At 40.4% G+C, this 24,231-nt stretch overlaps 1 protein-coding gene across 2 annotated transcripts in view; it reads right to left on the bottom strand.

Moving 5' to 3' along the window:
* Nucleotides 1-21,601, bottom strand: part of arhgef3 (Rho guanine nucleotide exchange factor (GEF) 3) — a 28,731-nt gene extending 7,130 nt beyond the window's left edge. The window contains exons 1-5 of one of the 2 annotated variants that reach the window (XM_034870330.1): nucleotides 21,331-21,601; nucleotides 14,577-14,640; nucleotides 9,407-9,469; nucleotides 1,311-1,418; nucleotides 1-269 (exon numbers count right to left, since the gene is read on the bottom strand). In XM_034870330.1, the coding sequence (XP_034726221.1) occupies nucleotides 1-269; nucleotides 1,311-1,418; nucleotides 9,407-9,469; nucleotides 14,577-14,640; nucleotides 21,331-21,365 (539 nt within the window). In that variant the 5' untranslated portion in view covers nucleotides 21,366-21,601. Of the gene's footprint in view, nucleotides 270-1,310; nucleotides 1,419-3,772; nucleotides 4,010-9,406; nucleotides 9,470-14,576; nucleotides 14,641-21,330 lie in introns of those variants that run through there. The other variant, XM_034870331.1, reaches the window with a different exon arrangement.
* Between the last annotated feature and the right edge of the window lie 2,630 nt (nucleotides 21,602-24,231).

The raw sequence follows: 24,231 nt of genomic DNA on the forward strand, positions 1-24,231 counted from the left end.
AGCAGTGCGTCTCTCACCTCTTGTCGTTTGATCTCTTTTGGGCTCAGAGGCTGCGTCGCTCCCAGTCTGACGTCGAACGTCTCACTCCAAAGCTTGCTGTCACGGCGCTTGGCGGGCGGGGCGGTTGTCGTGGAAACCCGCGTCGCAGCCATGGAGGAAGAAGGGTTGGAGACTGACGCTGAGACAACGCGCGTCTTCATGGTGGAGAAGGATGGAGGAGGATGAGCTGCTCTCTCCGTCTGACTCTCATTGTTTAAACTGATGGACCGCTGCAGAGGCAGACAGATGGGTATATATATATAATAAGAGTTTAATTTGTTATTAAATACAGAACTGTCAATACAATATTTTTTCCAGATATTTTACTGCTGGTTGTCAAAACTAAAAACCTCTTATTTTATTTTCAGCATCTGTTGAGTATAGTGTTCCAAAGTGGAAGAGCTAGTTAGGCGCCCCTGGTTGCAGAAGTAAAAGCCCTTTCATGCCGTAAATAATGTTATTTCCCAGTTGGAGTTCTTCTACACTGTAGGGAGAGTTTAATGCCAACCCATGCTGTAGAATCAACTCTCCAGGTTGGATCGTCTAAAGATGAATAACTATGTCAGAAAATATCTGATTCTTTGATTAAAGTATCAAAGCTACAAGGCGACATGCATAAAAAGGTCAGTTCAATTTTTATCAATTCAATTTTATTTATAGTGTCAATTCATAACAAGAGTTATCTCGAGACACTTTACAGATAGAGCAGGTCTAGACCACACTCCAGAATTTACAAGGACCCAACAGTTCTAGTAGTTTCCTCCAGAGCAAGCAACAGTGCGACAGTGGCGAGGAAAAACTTCCTTTTAGGCAGAAACCTCTGTCAGATCCAGACCCAGACCCAGACCCAGACCCAGACCCAGGCTCTTGGTAGGCGGTGTCTGATGGGTCGGTTGGGGTTAGAATGAAGAGTGTAAATAACAAAAATAGAAAAATAGTTGTTTGTAGCAGTTCTTTGATCATTGGAGAGGTTAACTACAACTCCCAATGTGCACCGCTAACAGGGAGTGGAAGCTAAAGACTAGGTGTTGAGAATACTGGGTCCATGGTATGGGTTAATTATACTACACATCGATATTAGAGTATGCCAAATTGACGAAAGAAACAAAGTGGAAATCATTACTGGAGTTCATAAAATGAACTTATGCAATTATAACATTATGGAACATCTCTTGTTTCTGTGTTGTATAAATAAACCCTTCAGGAACCTGCAGCCCAGACCCCTTTACAACCTTATTGTGACTGGTGGGGACATCTGAGTGGCGGTTTACCTGCAGCGTCTGGCCAATCCTCTTGAGCGGAGCGGTCTTTACGGGCTGCAGCAGGCCGGCCAGAGACGTCAACCTGGAGACCAGTTTACTGCGCTTGGTGCTGGGCTCCTGGAGGAGAGAACCGAGTCAAACTACGTTCACATCATCACACAAAAACAAGTCCTGGGCTCCATGTGTGACTTCACACAACACAATGTGTGAAGCCCATATGAGGGCCGGACCTTAGCCGGCCTAGTGGAAGGGAGCGAGGGGGGGGGGGGTTCTTTATTGTGAGGTTTATATACTTCATTTCAATGTCCTTGGCCTCATAGATGTTGCTATGAGTTTATAAAGTTAGTTGCGTGGATTGTTGATACAACAGACGTTAGATTGTGTTAGAAAAAACTATCACGTGTTTTTAGATTTGATAAGGACGAAGAGAAGCTGGAGTTCCAACGGAGAATTGAGAAAAGGTTGAATGAAAACAGCATGATGAAGATGATAAGACAACGACAATAAAACACAAAACATTATGACACTGCAGCTGACAGCGGGCCGGATCCATGCTTCTCCCTGATGGAGTCACATGAGGCCAGTCCCAAAATCAACTCCAAGTCCCAAATTTAACCTGAGAAGTTGAGGGTGGTTCCTCAAATTAAATCTTTCCCTGTTGGTCAGATGTTTCCTCAAGATCAAGTCCCATCTCTGAACTGTCAGGTTTAATTATCAGGAACTTGATATTGATATAATCCCTTTTTGCCCAGCTGCAGGGTCCACTGATTTGTAACTAGACCAAAAGTACATCGTTTTCAAAATATTAACATAGTTTTATCTTTTTAAAACCCAACAATTGTTAAATGTCGCATGCCAGTTAACACATTCACAGAAATGGTGGTTTTAACAAGATTAGGGCTTTGGGGATGAATGAATGAACATATTCATTATTTAATACAATTATACTTCTGGATCAAGTGCCAAAATGTTTTGGAACACAGTGTCCAGTCTGAGGTGTGTGTGTGTGTGTGTGTGTGTGTGTGTGTGTGTGTGTGTGGGGACAATGTCTTAGTAATTTGTTGTAAAGTTTACTCTGTATTGTTGCTGCTCCATGCCTCCATATTTTTAGGTTGTGTCTCTGTGTGTGAAACTGCCTCCAGGATGCTTGTCCTCGATACAGACTTACAATAAATCAATACGTGTGTGTGTGTGTGTGTGTGTGTGTGTGTGTTTGTGTGTGTGTGAGTGCACATGAACGGTCTGCTGACCTACTGGAAAACAGGAACCATCAAACTCAGTTTCCATCAACACAGCCAGGAACCAGTTGACCAAAAATAAAATCGATTTTTGTTTTTTTGTCCTCGATCGCCTCCAAGTCACAGATAGATTTTCCCCGTCAGTTTCAAGTTCAAGTCCCAAATCGGACAGATTTTCAATCACTTTACCGAAACCAACAAGTTGTTTTTATTGTCTCTTGAAATCAACAGTTAAGAAGAATGAAAAAGAATGGAAACAGCAGTTTAACTAGGTTATTTAAGTCGTTGTGTTTACTGTAAGTGAGTTCATTTTCTCTACACTTGTGAAGTTTCCATTGGACATGTTGTAATGGGTTTCTGTGTGTGATGGGGCTTCAGTTGATTTAATTTGACAAAGATCAATAGAGTGCAGTTGGTCAACAAAACATCTGGTTATATAATTATACCAGGTTTACAGCAGACTGACTCTCTCGTCAAGACTTTTAAAAAGAGCCCAAAAAACTCCTGAAACAGCCTCTAGTACATGTTTAGTCTCCTTTTTTACCTTTAAAACTCATGTTTAATTGTCTTCTAATGTGATATTTTACCACCTGTGATATGAAAACATCAGACTTCCACACAGTACCGTAATCTTCTGACAGCTTATTTTTAAACCATGACTGCGGCTGATGTTGTCTTGACAATAGTGGCCTTGGATTAGAAGAAAAAAACACTATGAAGGATCAAATGTGAATGTTGTTGTGTAATTGGAAGAACTTGGTCAATGAGCCAATCAGGCCTGCACTAGGTGAGGAAATAGGCATTAAAAACCAGAGTAACACCTAAACAGGGAGGACCGGACGGTGTCGGACTGCTTAAAGAAGTGAAGAAGAGAACTGAGAGGAATGTTCAAGCCTAAGGGGACACAGGGAAACTCTAAGAACAGCTTCTCATCACGACAAACAACATGCCGTTCCCCTACATCACATGTCCTAGTTTGAGGCCTGCAACTTCACCCTTTTATTTTTTTTATTTTTTCCAAATTGAAAAAACAGCCTCCAGGGACAAACAGGCTGTTTTGAGACCCTGAGCAGAATTTGTTTTAATAACCATCCCAGAAGTTGTTGTCATAAAACAGACAAGTGACCTTCTGAATAACAGAAGAGCCTCCTATCTAAAACGCAGTGCAACTAAATAATACAGAGTGCTGAGATTGTAGTAGTCGTTCCACAGAGGTTATTTCCTCTATCTCACCTCCACCTGTTTCCCCATGTTGTTGTTCCCTTTGCCGTACTCCACAGAGCCTGAAGACTTAAACCGGTGTACCAGCAGAAAGAGGGGGCTCTGCCCCACCACCATACTGCTCACCACAGAGCCCAGTGCAGGATCTGGACCTTTCCCAGTACCAAGAGAGCGTCCAAATATTTTCAAACTGGTCCAAGAGAATCCAGGTGTAAAATGTTCAAAAGAGGAATGTCAAGAAAGAGTCTGGTACTACAGATCTGGTAAAACAGAAGAGGATCCGGACCCTGGAGAGATTGTGAAAGCGTGATGCTGACACAACGGGAAGGAGCTCGTTTCCAGTCGAGAGATCAGACGATGTGAAGAACACTGTCCAAACCGGGGTTTAGTGCAAGTCACAAATAATAGAGACACTGGAAAAGAGAGCCTAAAAAAAAAAGAGTCTGGTACTGGTTTTGTGTCCGGAAAATGTCTGTTTTATAGTATTCAGTGTCCATAAAGAATTTGGTCCCAACAAAGCATCCAGAATGAGCTGGTACTGGACGAGCATCTACAAAGTCTTTGGTGCGTTTAGAATCCGAAAAGTGCCTGGTACTAGAAGAGAGCCCAGATAAAAATTAGTACCTGTAGAGTTCCTAGCAAAAGTTTAGTTCTGGAAAAGCATCCAGAAAGAGTTTGTTACCAGAGGTACCAGAGCCGTCAGAGGATTGACAAGAGCAGAGTTTCTGGATCCAGCTCTGCACCCACAGTGATGAGAAGGAGTCCAGTAGAGGTTTGGTCCCCCCATAGTCCAGACGGTTTGGCATCTCCAGGTCTGACTTCTCTATTAAATAACGGTTAGAAAGCCTTCTCAGTCTCGCTGATGGTTGGTCACTCGTCCCCCTCCTGACTCTATCTGAAAACGAATGCTCTCTCTCTCTCTCTCTCTCTCTCTCTCTCTCTCTTTCTGACTCACTGGCTCACTCACTTTCCTTCCTTCCTTTCTCCCTTTTTCCCTAGCTTCTATATTATTTTATTTTATTTCTACTATGAGCCTTCACTTGCAAACAATAAAGATAAGGATAAGACATTCTATAATTTCATATTATAGAAGATTATAGAAGACCAAAACCAACAACGCCTCTATCATAATATAACCTCTTCCTCTGGGCCAGTGGGCTCCAGTCTCCAAAAATAATATTAAAAACACATCAGTGTGCCACTCTCTGTTCCTTCATTACCATGAACACACACACACACACACACACACACACACACACACAGATAATTTACTCAATTATAGGCCATCTATTAAATAATCACCAACCATTTTGATAATCAATTACTCTGGCATTTTTTTATGGGAAAAAGCGAATACATTCTCTGATTTTAGCTCCTTAAATGTGAATATGTTCTAGTTTCTTCTCTCTATGACGGGAAAACACTGATTGTCATTTTTCACCATCTTCTGACATTTTAGAGACCAAACAACTAATCGAATAAACTAAAATAAATTCCAGATTAATCGATTATGAAATAGTTGTTAGAGTAAATGTACTCAGGTATCTAAGGTAAAAGTACTGCGTCTTCATGTTGTAGTTGTAATCCAGCTGCTGCTAGATTTAACTTCTTTTTTAGCATGTTAGATAGTTTAATCCACAGCATTGCATCATATTTAAATCTCATCAGATAATTTCCAAGGAAAATGTAAATTATCTGAAAAAGGTACGTGCAGTGAAGAACCAAATAAAAAATATTTCCCTGAAAAAAAGTACATTTTTTCAACGTAAAATGTAGCAGAGTAGACATAAAAATGTATTATTTCCCTGTTAAACCAGGTAAAGTGGAGTGGTAGAGTGGTGCTGGGGCTGGACAGTTCAGTTCTCCATCAGTCAATGTCAATCTGATTAGTAATTAGAGAGCGAGAGTCGCCTGGAGGCACTGCCCTGCTTTTATTACACGTTTCAGTCACTGTGTGTTTGTGTGTACTCATACATCTGCTTACAGAACCAAGCTGTGGGGACAAAACATTACATTTAAGACTTGTTTGTTGGTTCAGGTTAGGGTTAAGCACAATTATTATATTGCCTGAGAATTCATAATTATAACTAATAAGTATTTTTCTCATCAATTCATTATTATAGCCGCTTTTCAAGCAAAAACTCCCATTGTGTTGTGTTTCCAGCTTCTCAAATGGACTTATAAATTGAATATTTCTGGTGTTTGGACTGTTGGTTGGACAAAGCCAGACATATGAAGACTTCACCCTGGGCTCTGGGAGATTCCAATGGGCATTTTTCCCTTTTTTTCAGTGCTTTGTCGTATTATAAAGACGAAACAATGGTTACAGTTTGGATGAGTGTCAAGGAAATGAATGCAAGTCGATGTAATGTCTACTAAGAGAAATGTATTCATGGTTTCCTTTGAAAAGCTGTGACTGCATCACTGACCCCTGACATGCCATGAAACCTGATGTTCAGCTAACAAAAGCGTCCCTCAAGACGCAGCTCCATTGTCATGAATACGAGAGTTGGTCGTGGACGCCCAGGGAGGAACAAGAGGCCCCAACTGGTCCAAGAACTGATTCAGTTGTCTCTACTGACTCACACGAACCTGCCTCATTTCGTCTGAACTGTGACACATCGGCTGCATGCTCACACATATTTAAAATATGGATTGATGTGAACAGTAAAACCAGGTTTTCCTCTTTAATAATCACTAAAATGGGCAATAATCCACACATAAGCACTTTAAATATAGCACAACCCAGAGTCAGAATTCACAAGATTATGAGAATAAAGCCCCCCGGTACAGATGTGCAATGTGTTGAAAATCACATCAATATAAACAACTCTGTCATGAATTATTTTTTCTTTACATTAATCTTGCTTTACCAAACCCTCCTCCACACACGATCAATCATTTAATTTTGACCATATAGCTTTAGCAATCCATAAACCATTCTTCAAAAAAAACATTTGTGTGACTCACTGAGCTGCAGGGCGTAACAGTGGAGAAACAATAGAGTGTCATTTATTCCAGGTTATTTATCTGCCAGCAGTGGTTTGTAACAAAATAAGTCTGGGGGTGTGTTTGGGTCTGTCTGTCACACTGAGAAATCTATTGAACAGGGTGAACATCCTGTGTTAGACTGAGCAGGGAGGGAACCGCCCAGGAAAGAACCGCTGCTGGCAGACGGATAAAAATACAGGCATGTACAGAAGGAGGGGCCCAACAAGAGGGTCGGGGGCCCCCCGAAGGTCAGAATATACAAAAATCCACAGTCTGAGGTCAAGACAACAGAGTGCAAAGATTCAAAAATCACAGGTACTGTCTGATCTATGAATATCTACAATGCATGTAGCGGCCTGTTAACCTATTTGAGTGGACGAATTAAAAACCACCTTCTCAGGTGGTGGTTTCATTTATGACAAAACATACGGACAGAACCAGGTGCCACACACAGGGCTTCAGTTTACGGTACTGCTCTCTGTGACGCTGGTTGGGTTCAGACAGAAATAAGCGTCCCGAGCCGCACTCAAGTTCAGTCTCATTATTGTCCGTCCCCTGCTTTCCTTCCAGAGGCTCCGCCCAAATATCATCATCCTAGCTGCCAGGTGGCTCGTAATTTGGCGCCTGTGGACATTTAAAATAAATCTAGACCCCGATTGTACAATAGGGTAACTGCACTTCTTCTAAGTATATATCCAGGAAGAAGAAAATAAACGTCATATATTTGGACTAATACGGTGTTTATAGTATTAAAAGGTATCCAGTCGAGTTTTTGATCACTATTAGCTTAAGGAATTGGTGTTGTTGCGACTGGGCCCCGGTTTAGTTTGCTCTCGTGCACACCCATGGGGGGTTTCATGAAATACATATTCCTGCCAGTGGTTTCACACTCATTTAAAGGTGGCAATGACGCGCCAAGATATGTAACAATGTGCAAATATAGACAGAAATGAGAGACACTAGCTTGTAAACAAGTCTGTGACCAAAGCAGGTTTCGATGTGTAATGTTTCGATATGCGCTCAACTTACTTCAACTAGCAAAACAGTTGAAGTCCTTCTTACACTACACAATAATAAAAGTCATAATTTTTAAGAAGTACAAAGTTTTTTACTTCTTCCAACCATATAAAGGAGTCAATGTCGTGTGTAAAGGCTTCAGAACTAGAGTCTTAGGGAGGACCCGAGCAGCAGCGTTCTCAATCAGCTGTAGCTGTCTGATTGATTTTTTTGGGAGACCTGTAAAGATCTCCTGAAGATGAAAGCATGGACTAGTTTTTCCAAATCCTGTTGACACATAAGTCCTTTAACCCTTGATATGTTCTTAAGGTGATAACAGGCTGACTTTGTAATTATCTTGAAGGGAGGACCTCACCTGAAGAGCCACATATTCAAGAGAAGCTAAATTTCCATAAGATATTTGCGTATATTGGAATGAATCATTAAACAAAATGGCGACTCCACCTCCATCGTTTTTCACTCTATTCTCGCTCATAAAACTGAAATTAGGGGGAGCTGACTCAATGAGAACAGCAGCACTCTTAGTAAGGTTTCAGTTAAAAACATAACATCTAGATTGATGATTGATAATAAAATCATTGATATGATATTGAAAATTATTTTCCTGCCAACAACCTGACGTTAAGTAAGACTAGTGTTACTGTGTTTTCAGTTTTGGGGACTGGCTCTAGCCGACGAGGAATGGATGCTAAATTTGCAAAGTTTGGAGTTAAGTGCTTATTCGCCATTCTTGTTCTATGACCTATCACAACATAAACTGAGGAAGACTTTAATACACAGAACCATGAGTGCCGCTAGGCGTGCAGCCTGGACCCGACACATAAAAGATCAACCATTATGACTAAATATGAACCAGAAACTCTTGATCGTATTATAAAATGAAAGCACATACAGTTATTTACTGTAGTAACCTAACATGCTGCCACCACAGAATCATGGAGTATTTCACCGCGTCAAAGTAAAAATCAACAGCTCTTAAAGTGCCCCAAATCCTGTTTTTCTGGGGTGTTATTTTGTGTCTCTGGGTCTTCCAACGCGTGCAAACTGGAAGAAAAAAAAAAGTGATGAAAGAACCGTGGTTTTGAGTGAGATACGGTTTCTGATGGTCCTCTGCCTTAAGTCAGCCATCAGCATGGCTTTCTATGTCACTAGACAAGATGGGGTGGCTAACCGTAGCATGCTAGCGCTAGCACACTAGCTTCATCTCAATGGCAAAACACTGCACCAACACGCACTAGGTCACCATTATCTACAAAAGAACTACTTTTCATGTCTTCCAAGTGCACCCTCGTCTAGAAGAAGTCTCCCAGCTAATCCTGCCTTGTACTGACCAAAGTTGGAGAAAGAGTTATCTAGCTGATGAGATCTTACCGAGCTACTGAGCATGTGCAGCTCCCATCAAAGACAGTATAGAAGTAAGATGTCTCACTCTGTAGCTAAAAACAGAGACCCAAACACACAGGGTGAAAAGAGGATGTGCAGCAATGTGCAGTACAACAAAAATAAAGTAAAAAAAAAAAAAATGAAGTCACGTAAATCTATTCTGGTAAAACCTCAAAATACAATTATAAACCTAAAAATGAGCATCATATGAGCGCTTCAAGAACAAAGAAGTTAGTTTAGAGGAACTGAACTTACGTTGATGTCCAGACTGCAGAGACTGAGGGAGTCTGCATCTCTGCTGGCCTGCTTCCTCTTCTTCTGCAACACACAAAAACACAAACATTATGTTAGATGGATCGCGCCCCTTATAAGGTCATAAGGGGCAAGATTACCTCCACTTTCTCCGCTTTGCCCGCTTTTCTCCTCCTTTAAAAGCTACAAACTCAGAAATGGCACATACTAAGGAAAGCTCATTGTGGGACTGGCTCTAGTGGCTGGAATTCTGCACCAAAGCTGAATTTTAGGGAAGAGACTTTAGATACAGTATTAGGGACCACTAAGGTCTATATAAAAGAGACTTCAGATACAGTATTAGGGACCACTAAGGTCTATATAAAAGCATCCAAAGAACACCATGTCATGGGACCTTTAAATAGTGCAAATACTACAACTGTGTGAGTATCAAAGTAATAATAACAACATGATCATGATGACTGAAACAAGTGCGAATGAGGCAAACAGTTCCTGTACGCTGCCATGACGACGAAAAACAGGAAGTAAACATACAAAGACCTGATGAGGCAGGTCACTGAGGGCAAACAGCTGTACGTGTGAGAGGAGACGAGAAGAGACGAGACGAGACCAAGAACACGTTCAATCTTAAAATAGTAAGCATGGTTTTATCGCGGTTTGCGATGTAAACAACATGTCTCTTCAGAACGGTGTGAAACGGTGTATTCAACGAGCTTTAATGTATGGTTTCTCTCGTCTGGTGGTGGTGTATCAGAGATTGCACCCAATGGTCTGCGGCTCAGAGTGGGTCGGCCCTCAACCACAAGACTGGTGGTTGGATCCCAGGCTCCTCCGACCTCATGTCTCGAGCAAGAGACCGAGCCCCAAGTTGCTCCCCGGACACTGTGTGTGTCCACTGGCTCCTAAAGCTTACAACGATAAGATAATACTTCATTCATCCCACAGCGGGGAAATTCCTTAGTTACAGTAGTATTCTCAACAATAACAACAACAACAGCCAAAAACAACAAACAAGTAAACACACGAGAAAAATGGATTAAATGCAGAGATTGAATTTGAGTACACTGTACTGTACGATGGTATGTGACGAATAATAAAGTCTCCTCTTCTTCAGTGAGCAGCAACGTGTTTAACTTGAAAAAATGGCTGCGCGCTTATGCACACTACAGTATGTTCAACCCACCAAGAGCAAAAAGAAGAGAAGACTAAGAGGGGAGGAAGGAGAGGAGGAGGAGGAAGAGGTGGAGGAGCAGAAACAGGAGAAGGAAGAGGAGGAGAAGGAGAGGAGACAAGGAGGAGGTGAAGGAGGAGGATGTTGTGATCAGTGCAGCAGAGTGTAACAATAGCAGGAAGCCTGCAGTTTGTTAGCATTTTGTTTTTTGTTGTTGGCCGGACGTTCAGTAAGCTGGCAGACTTTACCTTTAACGCACTGTCGCTATAGAAACCAAAGAGGAGGAAGGAGCCTGGTCCTCCAGACCATATAAGGTCGGTCCTCGCAGCTACCTGTCAACTGACTATATTAAAGAATATTGTGACTTTTAAGGGATAGTTCCACATTTTGGGAAACAAGCTTATTTGCTTTCTTGCAGAGTGAGACTCAAATCTAATGTCTCCAAGCTAATTATGAAGCTAGAGCCAGATTCACTTAGCTTAGCTTACCTTAGCTTAGCTTAGCATAAAGACTGGAAAAGGTGGTAAAAAGCTAGCCTGGCTCTGTCCCAAGGTAGCAAAATCTCTGTACCCGCATCTTTTAAGGTCACAAGGGGAATACATAAAATGACATAAAATGACATAAAATGACTAAAACATGAGCCACATTTAGAGCTCTAAGGCTATGAAACTAAAAAATACAAAATAAAGTACATTTAAATGTTACACACACAAAATGTGTATTTATGATGTTAGGAAATTGATTGATTCCTACAAAAAGACAAGAAAAAAAAAACTTTTTGTAAACAAAAGTCAATGCTTTAAAGGCCTTATTTTTAGAATATTACATGTAAGAATTCTTAAAGACTTAAGACACCAAACTAGTGCCGTGCAACACGGAGAAAAATTAAATACCACGACATTTTGGACCAAATACCTCAATGTCGATACCGATATTGTAGTGTTGAGTATTGGTGCTTTCACAAATGAATTTACACAATGAATATATTGATAAATAATAATCAGTAATGTGGATATTACGACTAAGTGGGTAAAGGCAAATACTAGAACAGTTACAACAGTCTGGTAAGTTGAGAAAATGACATCACTTTACTGTAATTTAGCCTTTTAAAACCAAGGAATGACAACACTTATGCCATATTACGATATCTAAACTCTAAGACAATATCTAGCCTCATCTCACGATATCAATATAATATTGATATATTCCCCAGCTCTACCCGACGAGTACCCTGTTTGAATACTTTGACTTAATCAAAAGGATCTGAATACTTCCTCCACCAATGGTGTAGACACAGACTCACACATGGATGCAGGCGTCGCACAGAGCATAACAAGTCACATTGTGTCACATTTCCGAGAACCTGCCCTCTTTAAAAAAAACACGGAAATGGGTTGGCAACGTTATTGGTGCGCCTGAAACTTTGAACCGAGTGTGATACAGAGGAGAAATGTGCGAAACAATCTGAGATCCTCGAGGCAAATAAAACATGAAGCAACAGACACGTCGTACGACAAGAGGACGGCGCTTCTGCAGGGTTTGTGTGATCGACCTGCAACAAGTGATCTATTCTTTCTTTCTTTTAGGTCGTCGGTGAACGGCATCCTGGGATACGTTTAGAAATCACTCACAAAGACGCGCTGACTTACCCGATAGTAAACAAACAGACAGCAGCCCATCATCAAGGTTAGAGCTGCTCCTCAAACACAGTTCAAGTGTCAGTTAACTCTCTCATGTGCGGCCCCTCTTCTTCGTTCTTCTCCTCCAGGTCACTTCGTTTTTACCCTAAAGTCACATCAGCGGTCCTTTCTTTCCTCCTCCTCCTCCTCCTCACACAGCATCTGTGACCCTTTCTCCTCTTTTTGCTCTTTTTTTGTTGCCTCTCTCCTCCTTTGAATCACTTCCTCCGCAGTCACATTGACATTCTCTTTCTTCTACTTCTTCCCTTTCTCTGAACTCTCGCACTCTGCTCCCCTCCTCTCCTTCTCTTCCTCCTCCAGGTTGTCACTCCGAGAGCCACTGCGCTCCTGCTCAGACACACTTTTTAAAGCCTCTCTCTTCTTATTCTTACTCCTTCTGTTCTTGTGTTCGCTGAGCTCCTCTCTTCTCTTCCTCCACCTCCTCAGTCACACTCTAGACCTCCTCAGCTTCACCTCTCCGAGTGGATCTACAGACCCTCAGGAACAGGAACCCCCCCCCACAATGTGCTTGTATTGTGTATTGTGTATTGTGTAGTGTGTGTGTGTGTCCCCACTCAGTTCCCATTGGACAAACAGGAAGTGACGGTCGTCGGGGGAAACAGGCCGTCTATAATTAGGAGCTACAGGAGACAGCAGCAGTAGAGACACTGCCAGACATGGAGCTCTAACTTTGCTTTATAAAAACAAAAACATGCAAAGAAAATATGTAAGGTGATGAGTTTATTAAAAAGAAATTCTGCTTCCGTTTTTGGGTAAAACACCTAGTTAAGTCTCCTTAAACCAGGGGACCTCATTTGATTTAGAAATGACCCCCTTACGTCTGTGTCTTGTGTGGCACATTCACATGGATAGGCAAAGCCTGTAGTTTACTCAAATTTCACCATGTCAACACTCTGTTGAAACTTTCATTTATGGTTGCAAACGGAACCGACATGACCCCGAATCACAGAGATTTGCAAATATGGTAGGTAGTTTGGTTTAAAAGGAGCCATCCGGTCAATTTCAACATGTAGCTCCGTTGTTTGTAAATGTGAAGGTCTGTCAGTAGAAGGAAAAACCAAACCAATCGGTGCTGCCAACGCCGTGTCATCCTCCTGCTAGAGTTAGCACCCAACAGGCTTACACAGGGCAAGTTTTAAATGTGTTTTTAGCCTTTAAAGATGTTGAAAATGTCGTTAAAAGTGCCTACCTATGTGAAGTGACTCCTTCTGAGTGAACACAGTGAATCTAACTGCTGTAGATGTGAAAGTTGTGCTAGTTCAGATGTGTTTAGTTCCTGTGTTGAGAAGCAGTTAGAGAGCTTAGGGACCGTCTACAAACTACAACACCGAAAATATTGTATTTATTTACATTAATAATTATTATTTTAATGATTAAATAAGGTTGTATCTCCAAACCTAACTCAATTATAACTTGTCTTCTACTAGCGGTACTCCAGCACTTACCTTTCAAAAAATAAGCATATCAATATTTTAGAAAATATTATTGCATCTCTTTTCATTGTTGTAGTTTGTAGACGGTCCCTAAGCTCTCTAACTGCCTCTCATCACAGGAACTAAACCCATCTGAATTAGCACAACTTTCACATCTATAGCAGTCAGATTCACTGTGCTCACTCAGAAGGAATCACTTCAAACGGGTAGGCACATTTAATGAAATCTTCAACTTGTTTAAAGGCTAAAAACCCATTTAAAACTTGCCCTGTTTCAGCCTGTTGGGTGCTAAAACTAGCAGGAGGATAACACGGTGTAGGCAGCACCGATTGTTTTGGTTGTTCTCTCTACTGACAGACCTCCACACCTACAAACAGAGAGCTACGTGGTGAAATTGAACGGAAATCTCCTTTAATGTTTTGTCTGCGTCTTAAATGAAAATTAACTGGCCAAGGAGCACCGGCTAAGGCGTGTCGACGCTGATCCGGCGCCGAGCCAAGGAGCGAGCTGGTGGAGACATGTCGAGACGGCAACGTGGCTGAGGGACAAGTAAGCCTATCCACTTTACCTTAAGCCTGGCAAAACGAGGATTTAACTCTGATTATTCAGATATCTAAACTGGAAGTTTAGACAAATAACAATACAATCATTTTTCCCCAGGGTTGTTGTTATGCTGTGACATAAACACATTGGATCAGCTCATGCTCTCTAATGTGATATTAGAGCCATAATGCACTTTGACGTGTTGAGTGGAGGTTCTTTACTTCTTTCTCCTCCTTTATCAGTAATGGAGCCACATCATTGTTCTCTATGTCTTAATAAAGTGTACAGTTTCCAATATGTAGTTACTGTGTTACATTTGTTCTTACCCCTCTGATGGACCAGCTGTCAGGAGAGAGAAGAGAGGACGAAGTTTTCTTCCGCAGCTTCGACCTGAAGGAAGGAAGGAAGGAAGGAAGGAAGGAAGGAAGGAAGGAAGGAAGGAAGGAAGGAAGGAAGGAAGGGAGGAAGGAAGGAAGCAAGGAAGGAAGGAAAAGAGATGGGAAGGGAGGGGAGAAGAAAAAAAGGAAGGACAGAAGAGAAGGGAAGAAGATTAACAAAAATACATTACATTAGATTTCTAATCAAGTAATAGAAACCTGTGATTTCACTTTCTTTTTTTTTAATTTAGTTTAAAGTCTTTAGAGGACACAAAAACTAACAATGAGTTTTTAAAATATTGGGAACTTCAAATAGGGAGTTATATCAATCGGCAACCTTCGGTGCTAAACACTCAACCCAGTGCCAAAAACTGCAGTTCATCGCATGGCCAGTTGAGGCTGTCTCCATTAGCAAAGGCCCCATTTAAAATGCCCAACTTTACAGCAGAATTAAACACGTTTACAGGCTGGTTTGTTTCTCTATTGTTAAATTCATCCTCAGGGAATTAAAGTATATTTAGGCTGCACCTTTCACCCACATTTCGCCCGTTTATTGATAATAGGGGTTGGAATCACCAGACACCTCCTGATTCATTATCATCACGATACTTATGCCACGATACCAAATTATTTCGTTTTTAAAACATATCAGAATCAGTTTTATTCGCCAGGTATGAGGACACATACGAGGAATTTTTCTTTGGAGCATAGTTGCTCACACTGTGCTTACACACAAAACAACCCAAACAATATATATACCTACAATATATACATACTCTAAACAGAACAATATAGAGGCATGAGTGAACAGAGAGTTCAATAGAAATTATTTAAATGTGGAGCATAGTGCAGGGATACTGGGATAAATAGTATTATGTTATTATATTACAGCAGGGGTCATCAACTATATTTGTCAGAGGGCCAGAATTTTACCAGACAGTCTCCTTCTGGGCCGGACCCTTAAATAAAAATTTAATAAAAAATCTAATTTTGGTATAACATTATGATTGATGTTTATTGTTAATACTTTTTCCATTTCATTACAAAGCTGAAGGCCTTTATGAGTCAGGTTCCTATCACCTATACCACAGACAACCACCAGGGGTGATAGATATTTTGCCTCAACTCAATTAAGTCATTTTTACTTATAGAGCACTTGAAAAACAAACAACGAGGAAGTGACAGGAAAGGGTCTCTTAACAGAGGTAAAATGGCACTCTCAAAGGCTATGAAACGCAAAGTTGATATTGAAAACAGGTCCTTCAATGATGACTGGACTGAAAAGTATGCATTTATCATGCCAACCTTCCGTAATGCCTCACCAGTATGCCTAATTTGCAACAAAACTGGTGCTGTTGCAAAAGAATAAAATCTGCGCCGTCACCACCACACTGATTACTGAGAAGAGAATCAGTTGTTGCTGCTTTAAGTTGCTTTAATAGTGTAGAATAGGCCTTCATATTTTCTTTTTGATCCTCACAATTTTGGAATCCAGTCGCAGGCCGGATCGAACGGCTTGGCGGGCCGCATTCGGCCCGCGGGCCGCCAGTTGATGATCACTGTATTACAGTATGAACAGTATGAACATTATGGACAGTTGTGAAATAGAAAATGAGAACGATGAATGAATAACAAATAAGAGAGATGTGAGAATGGGAATGATGGGTAAATAAATAATAAGTGAGGTATGAGAATGATGAATAACACTAAATACGTGGAACAATAAGTGGAACCAGTGAGCCGGGGCTGTAGAGACAGTGATTACTGTATATTGCAATGTTCTGCGATATATTGCCATTCCTAACCTTTTTTCCAGCTTCCAATTTTTTTCCCCAATTTCAAATGATGTCCCCAAAAGGAAACATCTGTTTTTATCTTAAAAGATACTTTTCTCTGTTTTATCATATCACTTCAAATTTTATTGCTGCAAAATTGGACAAACTGACCACCAGATATATAATAAAAGATCGACACTCGGCACCTGTGTATCGATACAGTATTGCCACTGAACATATTGCGATACTAGGCTGTATCGATCCCCCCACCCCCCACCCCACCCCCACCCTAGTGGATAAGCTGACGTCAGTGCCTGATGAACAGTAGAGATAATTGCAGTGATCGATTACATATGGCCATGAGCGCGTTCTAGTAAGACAGAGGGACAGATCCAAAAGTATAAATCCTAGAGGGGGTCTAGCTCTTCTGTGTCTCTGCAGTGAGCCAACAAGCCAATCTGCTGCTTGTTTACTGAAGGCAGGGTCCTTTTAGGGTTAGACCAGAGCTCCCTCTGGTGGGATTGTAAACCATAAACAAATTAAAATGTCTAGAGCAGAGGTCTTCAACAGGGGGTCCGCGACCCCTAGGGGGTCCGCGGAGGTACTGCATGGGGGTCGCGAAAGTTTTGGTTGATTAGACTTTTTTTTTTTTATATTCCGACAGACTTTCACTGAAAATTTATTTTTAAGGTTTTATTTGGAAATGACTGAGAAAGAAGCAACAAAAACAATGCTAAAAACAGAGGTTGTGTGTCTCGCTCAGTCCCAACACATTACATCAGTGTGTGTGTGTGTGTGTGTGTGTTTGTGGCCAGAGAGTCAGCGCCCCACTTCCTATGTTTGGGAGAAAAAAAAAAAAACCTTGCGGGGAACTGGACTCCCATTCTGCAGGTTACGGTGTCTGGTCAGACCTGAAGGATCTTTGTGTCCAAACTGGAGTATCACTGGAGGGGGTGCGGTCTGACTCTGGGACTGTGTGGGTCTCAGAGGATCTTACTACTGACCCTCTGAAGTATGTCAGGGCAACTGCTACACACGGTGGTCATAGCTACCCGCTTGCACTAACAGACTCCCAGCTGATGGACTTACAACAACAACAACAACAACAACAACAACACTGGGCTGGACTGAAACTTCAGGGGAAACTTGCATGTCTTCCCTCAGCTGATCACTCGGTTTCTCACTCATTTCTTAAGAATGCTGCACAAATGTACACAGCACGTCATGACAGAATAGAGGATCGGAGGAACCATTTCACACCTTCAGTAAGAATGTGCAAAAAAATCATTGTTTTCCTGTGTTCGTTTATGTGTGTGTGTGTGTGTGCGTGACTCATTCATTCCTGTGAGTTGTAATGCTTTTTTCCCAATAGCACAAATCATCCCTCCCTGGATGGATCCACACACACACACACACACACACAGACACAGACACACACACACACACACACACACACACACGGAGAGATATCAGACAAACTGAACTATTGAACAATAATCACTAACTGAATCCATAGATTTGTCTATAAATTAAAAAGTACAAATGCAATAATTTTAATAAAGATCGCTTACTTATGATTTCAAAATTGAAATGCCAGTTACTCGCAGTGCTGTGCCATTAAACAAATTTTGATTGGGGATATGATTTTGGCCCCTAAAGATCACAAAAAACAATGTAAATGAGAAAAACATTTTTATTGCACATTACGTTTAGCATGCAAACTCTTAAAGGTCAAAATGGGAAAGGTATTTCTGGGAGTTTCACAGTTTAAGGTGTCTTCACTGATTTGTTTCACTGTTTTTTCAGTTCAATAAATGCAACATCTTTCCAAAAATCAATGAGAAATTGTGATTATGATTTGTTTACATAATCACACAGTGTAATGTTGTGCAAATCCAATTAATTTTTTTTGGGTCACAAAAAATGGGCCATTGAAATAAGCACTGAAAATGTCAACATTAAAAATATCAAAAAACATCAAGAAAAGCACCCGCAACATTGAAAAAGTGACAAAAATGTTGGAAAAAGCGATAATAATGTTGAAAGAAATGGTTGTTTTTTTTTCAAGGTTGACTGGAAGACAAAACAAAGGTTAAGAAAACTTGAAAGATTACTGTTAATGACACACACACACACACACACACACACACACACACACACACACACACCTTGTGGAACCAGCAAGGCAGCATACAGCTGGTAGAAACATGATGATTATCAAGAACAAAGCGACAGCACAGACATCTTCATTGTCCCTCGACAGCAGCAGCAGAGCCACATTCCTCCACACATCCACAGCGACTGCATCACGTGATGCAATTCACGTGTAGGACACGTAGATTCGGCTTTCATTAAAAATGTAGTGAATTTATTCTGCTTATTGTGAATTCTAATCACCTTTTTAATAACAGGTCTGCAAATTACGATTAGCTTTTTTGCTCTTTAAAACTTAAAAAGAAAATTGCCAAAACTCTGGATTAGGGTTTCCCAAACGCCCAAGATGACGTCCTCAAATGTCTTGTTTTGTCCACAACTCAAAGATATTCAGTTCATTGTCACAGAGGAGATAAGAAACTAGAAAATATCCACTCGAGGAATCAAAGACGGCTTTAGCATGTGGACGCGTTCCCAGTTTTGTTGTCATTACTTAGAATTCCTCATGGGGAAGACAGACCTTCGCACTACAGCCAGGGGGGCCAGTGGAGGTTCAAGGACAGGAGTGATGTGTTCATGGGAGCTGGTGTAGGTGAAGAGACGGGCAGCTTAGTTTTGGATGAGCCCGACCAATATATCGGTATCGGCATTTATAATAGCCGATAATAATGACAAAAAACTTTTTTTATTTTAGTCAATTCATCAGAATCATTTATGATAAATAAATGAGTATAGCATAGTTTGTTGGCAACACTGATTATTATTGTTCCAAGGACTTTAACTTTCATATCTTAAATTTGTATTTTTATTTGTTTTATTTATCAGAACTTTAATATATGTTGTTGTTTCTCTGTTCTGCTGTGACAATAAAACAAAATATCATATTCTTTTAGCGAGAACCCATAAATAACTACAAATAACTAATGTAAGGGAAATCTGTTTGTTTTGTTAAGCATTTCTGCATTTTTCTTTTAGATATTTATCGCCCAATATATTGGAATATCTGATTTTTTAATAACTACATATTTGTATCGGTATCAGCCTTTAAAATCCTTTATCAATTGGGCTCTATGTTGGAGTATAGCTGGAAAATATATTTATATCTAATATGGCATAAGTGGTGTCTTTTCCTGGTTTTAAAGGCTCTATTACAGTAAAGTGATGTCATTTTCTGATCTTACAAGACTGTTGTAATTGTTCTATTATTTGTCTTTACCCACTTAGTCATTATATCCACACTACTGATGATTATTTATCAAAAATGTCTTTGTGTAAATATTTTGTGAAAGCACCAAAAGTCAACACTACAATACCGTTGCAGTATCAGTATCACGGTATTTGGTGAAAAATATTGTGATATTGTGATATTTGATTTTCTCCATATTGTCCAGCCCTATCGCGGGGTCTAAAGTCTTTAAATATTCTTACATTTAATATTGGACTTTATTTTAGGCTTTTGCAGGTGAACCATGGAGGATTGCTGTTGCAGTGTTTAAGTTTTGGAAGTGATGGCGTGAATCAAAGTTTGGGAAGCAGAGAAGGTGAGTGACGGGTGGAGACGGGACGATGTTTTTGAGGTGAAAGAAGGCAGTTCTGGTTAATGTGGTTTTCAAAAGTGGGGGTGCTGTTGACAATAACTACCAGATTACAGATGTGTGGGGATGGAGACAGGGTGGAGTTGTTGACAGTCAGACCGAAGTTATGGCTGTTCTTTGCGAGGAATTTTGGGCCAATGAGCATCAAGTCGGATTAAGTGAAGTTGAGTTGGAGGACATTGGTTTGCATCCAGGTTTGAAAATCAGTGAGGCAGTTGGGATGGAGGATGTACTGTAGCTGTGGTGATGGGTTTGGTAGAACTGTTGATCTGGACCTCATCGACGTAGCAGTGGAAGTGAAGACCATGTTTGCGTAAGATATTTCTGATTGGCAGGATGTAAAGGATGAAAAGGAGAGGACCCAGGATTGAACCTTGAGGGACGCCTTGGGACAGAAGAGCAACAGAGGAGGCGCAGTTGTTGACGTGTATGAACTGTTGTCTGTTGGTGAGATAGAAACGCAGCCGGGAGAGTGCGGTGTCTCAGTGATGTTGCAATAGGTATCCGGTAGTGACAGGAGGACGAGGTGGCTGATGGTGTTAACGGATGCAGTGAGGTCGAGCATGATAAGGATGGCGAGATGGCCAGAGTCAGAGGACACAAGGACGTCCTTGGTGACTTTAAGGAGTGTTGTGTTGTGTTGTGTTGTGTTGTGAGCGGAATCCAGATTGAAATGGTTCAAACAGGTTATTAGAGGAGAGGTGGGTTTTAATTTGAGCAATGTAAATGTAATGGAATAGAAGTGGTAGCTAGTAAGTATATACCATATAAGTATATAATGGAAACACTCAAGTAAAGTACAGGTACCTAAATTATACAAAAGAACATGTATTTTGTTCACCACTGCTTGGTACTACTTTCACAACTGATAGTATCAATAAGCACAAAAAACAACAAACAAACATCATATTTAACACCAAGCTGCTATAGTGAAACTCTGTGTGCATACGTGTGTGTGTGTGTGTGTGTGTGCGTGCGTGTGTGTGTGTGTCTGCACACTCTCAGGCAAACTTGTGACTCACACAGGGCAGCAATAAAAACCTCTTTTCTTCTCTCAGTAGTTTCAGACAGACAGACAGACAGGCGGTGGAAGAGTTAACTCCCTCACAGTCTTTTTAATATCATTCTTGTTGCTATATTTTCGACGATAAACTGACAGAAATAAGTGCAGCTGCTCACCTTGATCCCGGTTGACATCCATCACCTGTCTGCATCGGGCTGCAGCTCCTCCCGACGATCACAAACAGATCCACACACAGTCAACTGATTTCTACAAAAACAAACACTGAAACCGAACTGTTTCCGGTTACTGTCGCTCTTCCGTTGAGTGAAGACAACCCTTTACTCTACTGTAATGAGTCAAAAGTCAAACTTAATGCCGAAGATTGAAGCTGAACAACATACTGTGAGTCGCTGAGAAAACCCATAGAAATCCCTGCTTTCATGTAACCGTCAAAAACGAGGAAGAGCCAGAAATCCTTCTTCCGGTAATGCCTTCAAAATAAGAGCTGTTAACTGAATTGTTCACTTTCACCTGTTCGCAATGTAGGCCTACTTTGTCCTCAGCAATGCTACCTAAATGTCCCAAAACGTCCCAGTCAATGCCCTAATTTCGTGTACATCTTTACAATCATTCAACGAAAGAACCAAGCAGGCCTGCTTGCACAATCCAAATTTTATTCAAAACTTGCCTTTTTTTTCTTCTTTTTTTTTACATGTAACTTGCTAACTCGAAGTTTGTTGTTTCCCGAAGTAAACAGAATTTGAGAAACAAAATGGAGAGCAGAAGGTAAAGGGACATCAAGCACCGGATGTCAGGCAATTATCCTGGAAATGTTCTTCCGTTTACCCAGACTAACAAGGTTATGAGTCTGGTCATATTTTTCTGCCACCCTTCAGTAGGCTAATTAAAGAATTCTGTTATGAAATTTCTGATATGTGTAGGCTACTTAGTAGTGCCTAATGCTGATTAATACAAAGTATACAGCATGCTTGTGTGCTGTGGATGTTAAAGATCAACGGTGTCATTGGCAGTAGTGCATAGTGCACGATATTGTATTTTATATGTGGTACGCTTCAGGCTGAACCAAAAACAATTAAGATAAGTACCCAGTCCTGTACAAACAAACTAAGTAACTTAAATGAAAAAAAAGCTGATTAATAGATAATATATGAATTAGTTGTTTCAGTCAGATTCCTTACAAGGCTTGTGCTTTTACTTTGAAGGTAGAGCTATGTAGGACTGGCTGACTTTGTGCCTTTGAGCCTGGTTGTCTGCGAGTTTTAGAGGCTTGTGTTGTTTTAAGGATTGACGCTTCACAGCTCACACACTATAGAGCTGTCTGCTGGTTTTCATGTCAGTGAAGTAAGCGTGTGTGTGTGTGTGTGTGTGTGTGTTTTAGTGTAAGAAACTAAAACCTTTTAGTCAGCTTGAAGCAAATGAGAGACGATTACCAGCCATAAATCAAATTACTGTGCATGAATGTGTATCGGTTATCCGATAAAGCTACCTTTTGCGACAGCTTTGTAACAAGTAACTTTGTTATTATAACCATAAACCCTTAAAAACAAAGATTGAGCAAAAAAAAGAGATGAAAAGACAAACATTTTATTAGATGGATTTATCTTTTTCCTACATTAAGGTACTATAAAACAGTACGTTTGTATAAACTGTAGAATAGAATAGTACAGTAATACAACAGTCTAACTATACATATTTGAAGCAGAACAGACATTTCCAGGGAAAATATAAAAATAAGAATACTATTTACAAGTAGGAAATGCTGAATCTTCCTTTCCAACAAACTCAAACCTGCAGATGAACCAGAAGTCGTCACTCTGCCTTCAGCAAATCAAACATTTGCGTCGGGAAATAGAGACGTTATTATGTCACGATAATCACTAAATTACAATTACAAGATAATTGTAAAATTTAAGCCACAATTATAGTAAGTCATGTTGTAGTTTAAGACGGTCTTCCCCTAAAAAATGTTCCAATAGGTTGTTCGTTAAGGCAAAAAATAACGACTTATTTTTACCTTCGTAGTGACGGCGCCCACTGGTAACCGTGGTAACTATGACAGGAGCAAGTTTCTCATTTGAAGAGGAGTAACATCTGATTTGAACCTAAACCACGATCTTTTTTCTAAACTTAACCGAGTAGTTTTTGTGCCAAAACATAAACTGTGACCGTTTAACAACGTAGAAGACGTGTTTAAAACGGCGATCTTTACATTTTTAGACAGCAACCGACCGAAAAAACGGTCCCTTAATGGGATAACAACATGTATTGTTGTTTATTGTTTCTCACAACCTAAACTTAGCTTCTCCTAATTCTGACTTGGTAAATTGAAAATGTGACATTTTTATGATTTCATTTGTCATTTTGTGTATGTATTTCTTGTTCCGGCGGGAACGGGCTTCCATATGTGCATCTTTAAAGTGTTTTTGTAATTTAAAACCTCGCTGCTTCCTGCAACAATACTAGCAAAGGATTGTAAGGTAATACATTACTGTTAATGTAACATTACTGGGCAATGAGTTCCTGAATAGATGTGATTCCAATTCAGAATTCAGTCCCAATTTGATTACATTTCCGATTCAGTATAAATTAGGTTGGGGAAATTTCAACACTTATTTTGCTTGGAAATAAAAGGGAATCTCAGAGAATGTATGCTGTAAATTGTCAAATACTTATCATGAGGTACCAGATTAATGTTTGCATTAAGGATTGACCCCAAAAAATGTTGTTGTTGTTTGTACAGCCATGATGAAAAGGCATTAAAAGTTAAATTTCTGGACTTTATCAATCAATATCAAATCCCTCAAACAAAGATTGTAATTGGAGAATTGATTATTTTTACCCAGCCCTAAACATTAATATTCAATACTTTATAATATGTATTCAACATGGCAATGTGCCAGCAGCTGAATGAAGCTGAATTGTATGTCCTGAATTTGGGAATAAGAATGCAGAGAAAATCCCCAAATTATAATTCAACAACAGTCCAGACTACAAAGAAACGCCAGAGTATTCAAACCAAAACGGGGGCAGCAGTGTTTCAAGTGTCTCCGTTTTAG

This window comes from Etheostoma cragini, chromosome 4 (assembly GCF_013103735.1).
Source record: "Etheostoma cragini isolate CJK2018 chromosome 4, CSU_Ecrag_1.0, whole genome shotgun sequence".
Classification (NCBI taxonomy): Eukaryota; Metazoa; Chordata; class Actinopteri; order Perciformes; family Percidae; genus Etheostoma; species Etheostoma cragini.